The 12,239-nt window shown below is 43.7% G+C and overlaps 2 protein-coding genes across 2 annotated transcripts; both read left to right on the top strand.

Annotated features, from left to right (window-relative positions):
- The first annotated feature begins 326 nt into the window (after nt 1–326).
- LOC121605379 (trace amine-associated receptor 13c-like) lies at nt 327–1,738 on the top strand. Its single transcript, XM_041935268.1, has 2 exons — nt 327–493; nt 925–1,738. Exons 1-2 carry the CDS (start codon nt 327–329, stop codon nt 1,736–1,738), a joined length of 981 nt encoding a protein of 326 aa, XP_041791202.1.
- Nucleotides 1,739–10,411: 8,673 nt separating this feature from the next.
- On the top strand, nt 10,412–11,875 carry LOC121605376 (trace amine-associated receptor 13c-like). Its single transcript, XM_041935266.1, has 2 exons — nt 10,412–10,578; nt 11,062–11,875. Exons 1-2 carry the CDS (start codon nt 10,412–10,414, stop codon nt 11,873–11,875), a joined length of 981 nt encoding a protein of 326 aa, XP_041791200.1.
- Nucleotides 11,876–12,239: the final 364 nt, after the last annotated feature.

Here is a 12,239-nt window from a genome sequence, read left to right as displayed (position 1 = left end):
ACACAAGTACGTTAACTACACCTACTCTTCCATCACTGCATATGTGTTTATATATTTTACACACGTGTGTATGTGTGTGTATCTCTCTCTCTCTCTCTCTCTCTATATATATATATATATATATATATATATATACATAGGTGATGGGCAACAGGAATGATGATGGTAATCCAGAAGAGATAAATATCTGATCTCATGAATAAGTGAATCAGAGAGCTGCTAGACCTCAGCAGCTCTCTGTTCAGATCCACAGTCAGGCTCAGATCTGTGACCTTCCCATCGTGCAGCAGGCACTACAGCATTGCCATCGTGCCCAGTCTCGGATGATGGAGTCACTGCAAGCAGCTGAACTCTGTATCCCTCCCCTCAACACCTCCTGCAGGTCAACGCCTGTTACTCCCAAGGACATGTTCATCAAAACACTGCTGTGCTGTATCACTCTGCTCACTGTGACACTCAACTTGTTGGTCGTCATCTCCATCTCCCACTTCAGGCACAGTCACTGATCTTGAAATATAACAGCTGATAGTGTGTTTGAGATCAATTCATGGATGTGAACTCGGTTCATTGTACTGTTCTACCCAAACAAGATGACTTCTTTTCTTAGTCAGTACTTTCAGTTGTAAGTGAAAATGTCAGTCTCATTGGGCTTTTCTGTATAACCGTGTCACAACTGCAGTAATCAAGATGAAAATCTACAAATTAAAACCATCAATCTACAATAGCTATTACTTCATAAACTGTGGAACTGGGTGCTATTATAGAGCTTTATGTTGCATGTTGGCTATGTAGAGTTTGATTTTCATATTTCTGTGTCGATAAAAGTACAATTTCACTTTCCATATTCTGTCAGTATTGTCACAATGATTGCTGTGATTTAAACTGGTTTGAATATGAGACACTAATCATAATCTCCCCCTCCAGGCAGCTCCAGACCCCCACCAATCTCATCCTCCTCTCCCTGGCTGTGTCTGACTTGCTGGTGGGCCTTGCAGTGATGCCACCTGCAAACATCACGCTGCAGTCCTGCCACTTTCAGGGTAAAATCTCATGTGCTCTGTTGTATCTGTCCAGCTTCATCCTCACCTCTGCCTCTGTTGGGAACATGGTGCTCATATCTGTGGACCGCTATGTGGCTATTTGTCACCCTCTGCGCTATTCATCCATGTTAACACCAAGCAGAGTTAAAATCTGTGTGTCTATGTGTTGGATCTCTTCTGTTATCTACAATGTTATAATACTGAATGATTACTTGTCACAAATACATTTGTCCAATTCCTGCTTGCAAGAATGTGCAGTTATCATAAACTACATTTCAGGGGCAGTAGACTTATTTCTCACCTTTTTGGGCCCTGTTAGTGTGATCATAGTTCTCTATGTGAGAGTGTTTGTGGTGGCTGTGTCACAGGCACGTGTCATGAGATCTCAGATTTCAGCTGTCAAATCAAACACTGTGACTGTGAAGAAATCAGAGATGAGAGCTGCTAGAACTCTTGGTATTATCCTTCTTGTGTTTATACTTTGTCTCTGTCCATACTACATTCCTTCTATAACAGGACAGGCCACCGCAAGCGGTGTAGAGTCATCAGCTCAAGTTTGGCTGTTCTATTGTAACTCCTGTTTTAATCCTCTGATCTATGCCTTTTTCTACCCCTGGTTTAGAAAAGCAGTTAAACTCATTGTCAGCCTTCAGATGCTGCAGCCAGGTTCCCGAGAGGCCAGGATCATGTTGAGATAAGCAATATACTGTACAGAAAGTGACGAAACACAGGACAGAAAAAAGAAACATTTTCAGGATGGAAACCACTCTACCTTTGAAACAACCTCTGCCAGAGAAGATGGAATTATAACACCCTTGGTTTGGAAAAGCTGCTGAATATTCACTTTCCCACAGTTTACTTCAAAACAGTCCTCCATAATGAATGAGGTACAGGAGTAGTCTTAATATTGGAAAGAAACAAAGAAAAACTGACCTCATGTGGCATAAATTGATTAAATAGCCAAACAGAGCAGACAAAATGAAATGAGTTGAGGCCTGTGTTCATAATAATTATTCTCTGTGATACTGTGCTCTATCCAGACTGTCCAAAACACAGACAGAAGGCATGATTTGGAACAGAAGTATTTGCCCTCATCCACAAGCTTGTTGTCAGACAAACAAAGATTGTCATTTATTCTCATGGTCAAGTTCTTGAATCAAATCTGATGCTGAAACACATTGCTGTGAAATTGTTACTGTGAGGCCAAATGAATATTTTCACCATTTGACTGTAGGGTGACATAAAATGAATTGTCGTATTAATTTGTTCATTGTTTTTCTTCCCTGACACCTACAGGGCTCTGTGTCAATGTGTCCTCAAATGTTAAATAATGACAGTTAAAATAATGCAGGCCATTATTTTGATTCCTGGTAATAAAAGGGAAATTAGTAACATACATAAGTTCCTGCCATGGTCAACACATCGTAGCAATCACAGACCATCTGGTATCTGTCTCAGTAATCTCAGATTTGTCAATGTTCAGCCACAGTCAGTCTGCTGTCCTGTCACAGAATCCCTAGATCTGAAATGTTTTTAATTTAATTAGTAATAACTAAATATGACAGATTATTCCTGAATGGAGACCTGAATGTTCATATCAACAAGAAGAAGGACTCCAAAGCTTTGCAGCTAATGAATTTACTGGACAGTTTTGAAGTTACACAACACGTAAATGAAGCCACTCATCAGCATGGTAACATTCTGGACATGGCAATAACAACAGGGTTAAACGCTGACATTGTTTCAGTATAAGAATGACTTGTTTCTGAGAGTCGCTGTGTGTTTTTTGATGCCCAGTTATTCTTAAGAAAGACTAAACGTTCATTTTTGGTTCAAAGATGATTCCTTGATAGCAAGACTGAAGGAAAGTCATGTAATATTATGAGATTATTTGAGTCACACACTGCTGACTGCTCTTTAAATTACATGGTTGCACATTTCAACAATATCATCTCATCTGCTATAAATGCTGTTGCTCCGATAAAGGTTAAAAAGAGGTCGACTGACAGAATCCCTCCGTGGTTTAACAACAGCAGTGTTAATGAGAGGAAAGCATCTGAAGGGAAATAGAGGAAAACTGTGCTCACAGTACTGTAATATATACAAAGAAGCCATGACTGTCTTTCACAAAGCAATACGTCAGGCAAGTAGGGATGATTTTTCCAAGTTTATTACAGAGAATACTGGGAACTGTAAAATATTATTCTCCACTATTGACCAGCCATTCAACACCACCCCCGCCCGTCCACAGTTCTTTTCATCAGAGCTGTTGTAAAACCATTACCAAAGAAACCCAACCTTGATATGATGCACTCACTAACTAAAGCCCAATATCCAACCTTCCATTCATCAGTAAGATACTGAAAATAACATTCTAGAGGAATTTCAGACAGCACTGAAACAGCACTGCAACAGCTCTGACTAAAATAATCAGACTAAATTCTGATAAAAACAAGGTCTCAGTTCTTGTCCTCTTAGATTTAAGTGCAGCGTTTAATAAGGTTGATCATGATATCTTAATTAATCATCTTGAACAATTGATCGGTCTTTCTGACTTTGTGTTAAACTGGTTTAAAACAAACATCAAAGGGAGAAAGTTTTGCTTCAGTTTTGGAGATCATGTGTCTCAAAAACATGACATCTGTTTTGGGATTGCAGGGAGCTGCTTTGGTCCATTACTGTTCTCACTTTACATGCTATAACTTGTTGGCATCATTAGAGAGCACAATGTACGTCTCTGTAGTTATGCAGATGACACACACAACTGTACATGTGAACCACATGATGCTGCAGCCATAGACTCCATTACTAACTGTCCTTTGGCAATAGATAAATGTATGAGCAATAATTTCTTGAAGTTAAATAAGGACCTAACTGAAATCCTACTTGTCGGCCCAAAAACAAGAACAGATATGCTTCTCAATAATCTAAGGAAATTAACTATCTGGATTAAATCTGAGGTAGTAATAACTCTTTGTGTTGTCCTAGATTCAGATCTATATAATTAAAAATAGGCAAAAAAAAAACAACAAAAAAACATATTCATACCTTTATTTCAAGCTGACTGAATTACTGTAATGCACTATTTACCAGCCTCCTGGAAAAAAACACACACTGAGAGTTTTGACACAGGGTAGCTTCCAGGTCCCCTGCTAAACCAATGTGCTCAAACACTGTCATATGTAGGTGTTGTCAAAAACCAGGTCACAATGCCAGGGAGCACCATAATGAACATGTTGCTTTCCTGGTCCAGCAACCCAGGGCCTCACATCCCAAAGCAGCAACCTCTGCTGCTCAGGATGCAGAAAACTCATTCCCCCTGGTGCGAGGAGGCAAACATCAGGAGGGGAGCCCACCTTTGCTCGCACCTTGCCCTAAGGCAGGCATCTCAAACCGGTTTCATAAAGGGCCGCGTGGCTGCAAGTTTTCATTCCAACCAAGGAGGAACACACCAGGCTGGAATCAATTAATCAGCTGATCTCAGTCTTCAGCTGATAACTAAGTGATCTCTTGATGTTGATTGGTTGGCCTGATGTGCTCCTCCTGGGTTGGAATGAAAACCTGCAGCCACGCAGCCCTTAATGGAACCGGTTTGAGATGCCTGCACTAAGGTAACTGTTAGCCTAGGACATGTATCTGCTAACCTCCTTTTAGATACAAGATCTATGGTCACCACCATTGTTGAAAGCTTTTTCCTATGGTGCTTCCAGACTGCCCCTTGGTCCTGCTGTTGGCTTCAGCTGAGCGCTGCCAATGGGCTAGAAATTCCTTATGTGGGGTATGTAGAGCTAGATGTTAGTGTTCGGCAAGGTCATACCACAGTGACGTATTCTGGTCACCAAAGACCCTACAGGCCACCCATCCGCCTCGGGCGTTCCTGGTGTTTTAGGGATGAATGTCATTAGGGAGTGTTATTGCCACCTGTTCAGCCAATATGGCTCAGATCTTTGACCTTCCCATAGTGCAGCAGGCACTACAGCATTGCCATCATGCCCAGTCTCATGCAGCCTTAGCAAAGACAAGATTGGCCTGGGTGAGAGGTTGGTGCCCCATTGGCATACCTGTGGGTACAGTTAAGTGGGTTGCTGCTACATGTTCTTTTTTTTGTGAGCCCTCAAGTGCTGCTTTGATTGAGCCCCTTGATGATGGTGGGTCCCTCCCAGAGTGTGTGCTGATCTCCCCAGTGATGGTCACTGAGCCAAATCAGAGAAAGGTTAGATCCATGCTGCTTGAGCGTGAGGCTGTGTTTGCATCTTCTGACCTGGACCTTGGCTGCACTAACTTGGTAACACATGACATCCCCTTGCTTGACAGTGTCCCTGTTAGCCAGAAGTCCTTGTCAGGAGCTCAGTGGTTTTCCACCATTGATTTGGCCAGCAGATACCATCAGGTCCCAGTCACGTCAACTTTAGGACAAGTTCAAAGCAGCTTTCTCTACCTCCTTTGGCCTTCTTGAGTTTCAAAGCATGCCATTTGGCTTATGCAATGCTCCCAGTAATGACGGTCTGGGGGCGGTCCTTTCCCAGGAGCAAGATGGCAGGGCTAGACCTATTGCCTATGCCAGCCTGGGCCTTCACCCAGCAGAGAAAAATTACAAATCCATGAAACTTGAGTTCCTGGCCATGAAGCTGGTGATGACACACAACCATGATTACTTGTTGGGGCACAAGTGCACAGCATGGACTGAAAACTTCCCCCTCAGCCATTTAGTCACAGCCAAATTGGTGGCCAGAGAACACCAGTGGGTGGCTGAGTTGGCAGTCTTTGATTACATGGTGTGGGACCCAGCAACCATAATGTGGATGCCTTGTCTGGGCAGCATCCATACCAAGGTGAGGTCCCAAAGGGATCCTCCGACGACCTGGTAGCACGACAAAGAGCTGAGCCTGCCATTAGTGCTTGTCATGTCTCGTCAGATCTGTTAAGTGTTTTGTTCACGAGCGTCATGTCATGTCGTACACTTCCTGTTTTATTGTGAAACCTAACTCTCCTTTCGTTTCAGGCCCCTTGACTTCTCGGTGTGTTTCCCGCCTGTCTGATTGTCTACCCCGCCCTAATTGTCTCCACCTGTTCATTGTTACCTCGTGTATATATAGTCTGCGTCTCCCTTTATCCTGTGCCAGATTGTCTCGTGCCATGTCCTTGTGCCAAGCCATGATTTATCCAGCATTCCTTGATCCTTGTCTCCTTGTTGTGCATAGTCTGTTCTTGAAAGTAAGTTCTAGTTGATTAATAGTATTTTTCTAGCTTTGTTCTCGATTTTGTTTGATACTTTATTCTAGCCGATTGAGCCCTTTTTGAGTTAAGATTATTCTACTAAATTGTATGAGCTGTTGTTATCCTGAGCGCCTTTTGTGAAATAAATCCCTCTTTTATTTTGAAACCTTGCTGTGGTGTCTGAGTCTGCATTTGAGTTCAGAAACCTTGTGCCTCCAGGCTTGTCAGTACAATCTTGACAAACATGGACTCAGCAGACTCTAGTCACTTCAGAACAGCCTTAACCGCTCAGGGCAGCCTTAACCGCTCAGGGCAGCCTTAACCGCTCAGGGCAGCCCATTACCCGTTACCCTTGGCCTTTGATGTCATCTGCTTTTGAACTTTTGCAACAGGCTCGGTGGTTCACTAAGCTGGATCTCCGCAACGCTTATCACCTGATCCGCATCAGAGAAGGAGACGAGTGGAAAACGGGGTTTAACACCCCCAGTGGACACAACGAGTATCTGGTGATGCCCTTCGGACTTACTAATGCCCTGGCAGTCTTCCAAGGGCATGTAAATGACGTATTGAGAGAATACCTTAATGACTTTGTATTTTTATATCTGGATGACATCTTGATATTCTCCCCTGACCTAGATTCCCACCAGCGTCATGTACGCCTTATACTCACACGTTTGCTCGAGCATCACCTATATGTCAAAGCAGAAAAATGTGAATTCCACTCCAACCAAGTGTCATTTTTGGGTTACGTCATTAACAAGAACCAGATCCAGATGGACCCAGAGAAAGTAAGCGCTGTGGCAAATTGGCCGCGCCCTGCCAATAAGAAAAAGCTACAGCAATTTTTGGGGTTCGCGAACTTTTACAGAAAGTTTATTAGAAACTAGTTCGGTTGCTGCTCCACTCCATGCTCTCATTTCTGCTAAAACAGCCTTTCAGTGGTCTCCAGGTGCAGATACTGCCTTCCAGCGCCTGAAGACAACCTTCACGTCCGCTCCAGTTCTCACAGTGCCCGACCCACAACGTCAATTTGTGGTGGAAGTAGACGCTTCCATTGAGGGGGTGGGGGCAGTATTGTCCCAAAGATCCGCCAAGGACAATAAGATCCACCCATGCGCCTACTTATCACGTAAGTTGAACCCTGCAGAAAAAAATTATGATGTGGGCAATAGGCTGTTAGCAGTTAAAACCGCCCTGGAAGAATGGCGGCACTGGCTGGAAGGAGCAGAACAGCCATTCCTAGTATGGACAGATCATAAAAATCTGGAATACTTAAAGACTGCTAAAAGGCTTAACGCCAGACAGGCCCGATGGGCACTGTTTTTTAGTCGGTTTCGGTTCACTCTGTCATACAGACCCGGCACTCAGAACACCAAACCAGACGCTCTGTCACGGCTGTATGAACCGGAACCGGCCGCCAAGGAACCTGAAACCATCCTACCACTGAACTGTATGGTAGGAGGAGTTTCTTGGCAAATAGAAAAGGATGTGCAACAAGCTAACAAGGGTGAGGAAATCCCTGCAGGCTGTCCCAGCGACCGGTTGTTTTTTACCGGCTCGGCTGAAGTCGCAGGTTATTCATTGGGCACACACATCCTTGCTTACATGCCATCCGGGAGTGCTTGGCTGTGCAGTGTTTTCCTGCAAGATGAGCTGGTGGCACAGGCAACAGGTACGAAAAAGAGCTCAAAGCTCTTTTTCGGTTCTCATAACCCCCCCAAAGGGGGTTATGAGAACCGAATTCGTCATCAGACAAAGATTCTGGTGGCCAACTCTCAAACATGATGTATTGGAATATGTCCAAGCTTGTCAGATTTGTTCTAGAAACAAGACCCCTCGTCAGAGCCCGACCGGATTGCTCCAACCCCTTGCCATTCCGCAGAGACCATGGACCCATCTCTCACTGGATTTCGTCACGGGACTCCCTACCTCCAAAGGTAACTCCACCGTACTCACAGTGGTGGACAGATTTTCCAAAATGGCACATTTCATTGCATTGCCTAAGTTGCCATCAGCTAAAGACACTGCCATAGTCATGATAAAAGAAATTTTCCGTATTCATGGCCTGCCCAAAGACATTGTCTCCGACTGGGGACCCCAATTTATTTCCAATTTTTGGAAGGAATTCTGTCAAATGCTTGGTGCTACTGTGAGTCTGACGTCCGGTTATCACCCTCAGTCTAATGGCCAGAGTGAGAGACTAAATCAGGAACTAGAGACCTGTCTTCGCTGTCTGGTTTCGCAAAACCAGACTACTTGTAGCGACCACCTTACATGGGTAGAATACGCCCATAATACTCTCCACACAGCAGCCACCGGCATGTCCCCATTTCACTGTGTTTACGGTTATCAACCTCCTCTCTTTGAAGCCAACGAGCAGGAAATAACCGTGCCTTCAGCCCACACTCTGGTGAGACGATGTCGGCGCATCTGGGCAGCTGCACGCAGTATGCTGAGCAGGAACCAGACGCGGGTGAAGGCAGCTGCGGATCGTCACCGCAGGGTGTCGCCTCAATACGCCCAGGGCCAGAAAGTCTGGCTGTCCACCAAGGATCTTCCCCTCCACATTCACTCCCAGAAATTGGCACCCAGGTTTGTGGGACCATTCCCCATTACCAAAGTTATTAATCCAGTGTGTGTTCGTCTAAAACTCCCCAGGTCCATGAGAGTTCACCCCACCTTTCTCGTATCCAGACTCAAACCCGTCCAAGAAAGCACCCTGGTACCTCCCACCGAACTACCCCCACCTCCGCACCTGGTAGACGGCGGCCCCGTCTACACGGTGAAGAAGCTCCTCGCGGATTTCAATATCTGGTAGACTGGGAGGGTTATGGCCCAGAGGAGAGATCCTGGGTCCCTACGAGTTTTATCATGGACAAGACTCTGATAACTGATTTCAAGCGGCAACATCCTGATGTTCCTGGGCCGTCAGGTGCCGGCCCTAGAGGGGGGGTACTGTCATGTCTCGTCAGATTTGTTAAGTGTTTTTGTTCACGAGCGTCATGTCTTGTCTTGCACTTCCTGTTTTATTGTGAAACCTAACTCTCCTTTCGTTTCAGGTCCCTTGACTTCCCAGTGTGTTTCCCGCCTGTCTGATTGTCTTCCCCGCCCTAATTGTCTCCACCTGTTCATTGTTACCTCGTGTATATATAGTCCGCGTCTCCCTTTGTCCTATGCCAGATTGTCTCGTGCCATGTCTTTGTACCAAGCCGTGATTTATCCAGCATTCCAAGATCCTTGTCTCCGTGTTGTTCCTAGTTTGTTTTGTAAGTAGTCCTAGTTTAGTTTAGTATTTTTCTAGCCTTGCTTAGATTTTCAGTTGATACTTTATTCTTGCCATTTGAGCCCTTTTTGAGTTTTGAAATAACCTTCCAAATTATTATTAGCGTCTTTCGTTTGTACTTTGTTGCCATACATTGTATGTGCTGTGTTATTTATCCTTAAATAAATCACTTCTTTATTTTGTAACTTTGCTGATTGTGTCTGAGTCTTGCATTTGAGTCCTGAAACCTCGTGCCTCCGGGCCCTGTCAAGTTTATCATTATTATTCTTACATCTGACCAGCCTCTTTAGTGGTGTGGCTTAAAATCAAACCACATGGAATAAAAAAGTTGACATGTTAAATGCTTTTATTGAAACTCACATTGCTTTGGATATCAGGGCTTGTAGGCATGATGTTGTTCCAACAGTGTTGTTGGATTCACATTTAATACAGTTCTAGCCTGAAGATGTTCTTTAATTTAACAGTAGCTGCTATCTGAATACATCTTTACACAAGTATTTTCCTACTTTTTCCATCTCTGCATATATGTTCATATACTGTATATTCATATATATAAAGATTACAAAGAAAAAAACAGGGGATCACTGTAGTGAGTGTTTAGAGGAGGGAGATGGAGATAGATGTAGTCAGGCAACAATGGAGGATGGAATGAGTCATGTTCATGAACAGCTGATGATTAGCAGCTTGGGAATAAACAAGCTGTTGGGAGGATGTGTGTGGACAAGATGAAGTGAAGGAGAGAGCTGATAGGCAACAAGAATGATGACGGTAATCCAGAATAGATAAATATCTCATCTCATGAATAAGAGAATCAGAGAGCTGCTAGACCTCAGCAGCTCTCTGTTCAGATCCACAGTCACTATCTCTGATGATGGAGTCACTGGAAGCAGCTGAACTCTGTATTCCTCCCCTCAACACCTCCTGCAGGTCAACGCCTGTTACTCCCAAGGACATGTTCATCAAAACGCTGCTGTGCTGTATCACTCTGCTCACTGTGACACTCAACTTGTTGGTCATCGTCTCCATCTCCCACTTCAGGCACAGTCACTGTTCTTGAAATATAACGGCTCATTGTGTGTTTGAGTTTAATTCATGGATGGAAGCTTTGTTTATTGTACTGTTCTAGTCTGACAAGACTGACTTTTTTGTGTCATTGTCTATACAACTATATTGTTAACAAGCTGAGACAAACATGAGATGTCAGTACTTTCACTTGTACATGAAAATGTCAGTCTCATTGGGCTTTTCTGTGTAACTGTGTCACAATGTCTGCGGTCATGAAGAAAATGTACTGAGTGATACAACCAAACTACAGTAGCAATTATTTGATATGCTGTGGAGCTGAGTGATATTATAAAGCTTTATGTGGCATGTCGGATATATAGAGTTTAGTTTTCATATTTCTGTGCCTGTAAAAGCAAGATTTCACTTTCCATATTCTGTCAGTATTCTCACAATGATGCTGTGATTTGAACTGATTTGCACTGAATTTGAGGCACTAATCATAATCTCCCCCTCCAGGCAGCTCCAGACCCCCACCAATCTCATCCTCCTCTCCCTGGCTGTGTCTGACTTGCTGGTGGGCCTCACAGCGATGCCATCTGAAGTCTTCATCCTGCAGTCCTGCCACTTTCAGGGTAAAATCTCATGTGCTCTGTTGTATCTGTCTAGCTTCACCCTCACCTCTGCCTCCGTTGGGAACATGGTGCTCATATCTGTGGACCGCTATGTGGCTATTTGTTACCCTCTGCGCTATTCATCCATGTTAACACCAAGCAGAGTTAAAATCTGTGTATCTCTGTGTTGGATCTCTTCTGTTATCTACAACGTTATAATACTGAAAGATTACTTGTTACAAATACATTTGTCTAATTCCTGCTTTCAAGAATGTACAGTGATCATAAACTACATTTCAGGGGCAGTAGACTTATTGCTCACCTTTTTGGGCCCTGTTAGTGTGATCATAGTTCTCTATGTGAGAGTGTTTGTGGTGGCTGTGTCACAGGCACGTGTCATGAGATCTCAGATTTCAGCTGTCAAATCAAACACTGTGACTGTGAAGAAATCAGAGATGAGAGCTGCTAGAACTCTTGGTATTATCCTTCTTGTGTTTATACTTTGTCTCTGTCCATACTACATTCCTTCCATAACAGGACAGGCCACCGCAAGTGGTGTAGAGTCATCAGCTCAAGTTTGGCTGTTCTATTGTAACTCCACTTTTAATCCTCTGATCTATGCCTTTTTCTACCCCTGGTTTAGAAAATCAGTTAAACTCATTGTCAGCCTTCAGATGCTGCAGCCAGGTTCCCGAGAGGCCAACATCCTGTTGAGATAAGCAATATACTGTACAGAAAGTGACTAAACACAGGACAGAAAAAAGAAACATTTCAGGATATAAACCACTCTACCTTTGAAAAAACCTCTGCCAGAGAAGATGGAATTATAACACCCTTGGTTTGGAAAAGCTGCTGAATATTCACTTTCCCACAGTGTACTTCAAAACAGTCCTCCACAATGAATGAGGTGCAGGAGTAGTCTTAATATTGGATAGATAGAAGGAAAAATGTACCTTATGTGGCATAAATTGATTAAATAGCCAGAGTAGATGCCAAAATGAAATGAGTTGAGGCCTATGTTAACAATAATTATTCTCTGTGATGCTGTGCTCTATCCAGAGTGTACAAAACACAGACAGAAGG

Source organism: Chelmon rostratus, chromosome 4, assembly GCF_017976325.1.
Source record: "Chelmon rostratus isolate fCheRos1 chromosome 4, fCheRos1.pri, whole genome shotgun sequence".
NCBI classification, from domain to species: Eukaryota; Metazoa; Chordata; class Actinopteri; order Chaetodontiformes; family Chaetodontidae; genus Chelmon; species Chelmon rostratus.
The sequence above is the reverse complement of the archived record's forward strand: the minus strand, read 5'-3'. Positions and strand labels throughout refer to the sequence as shown.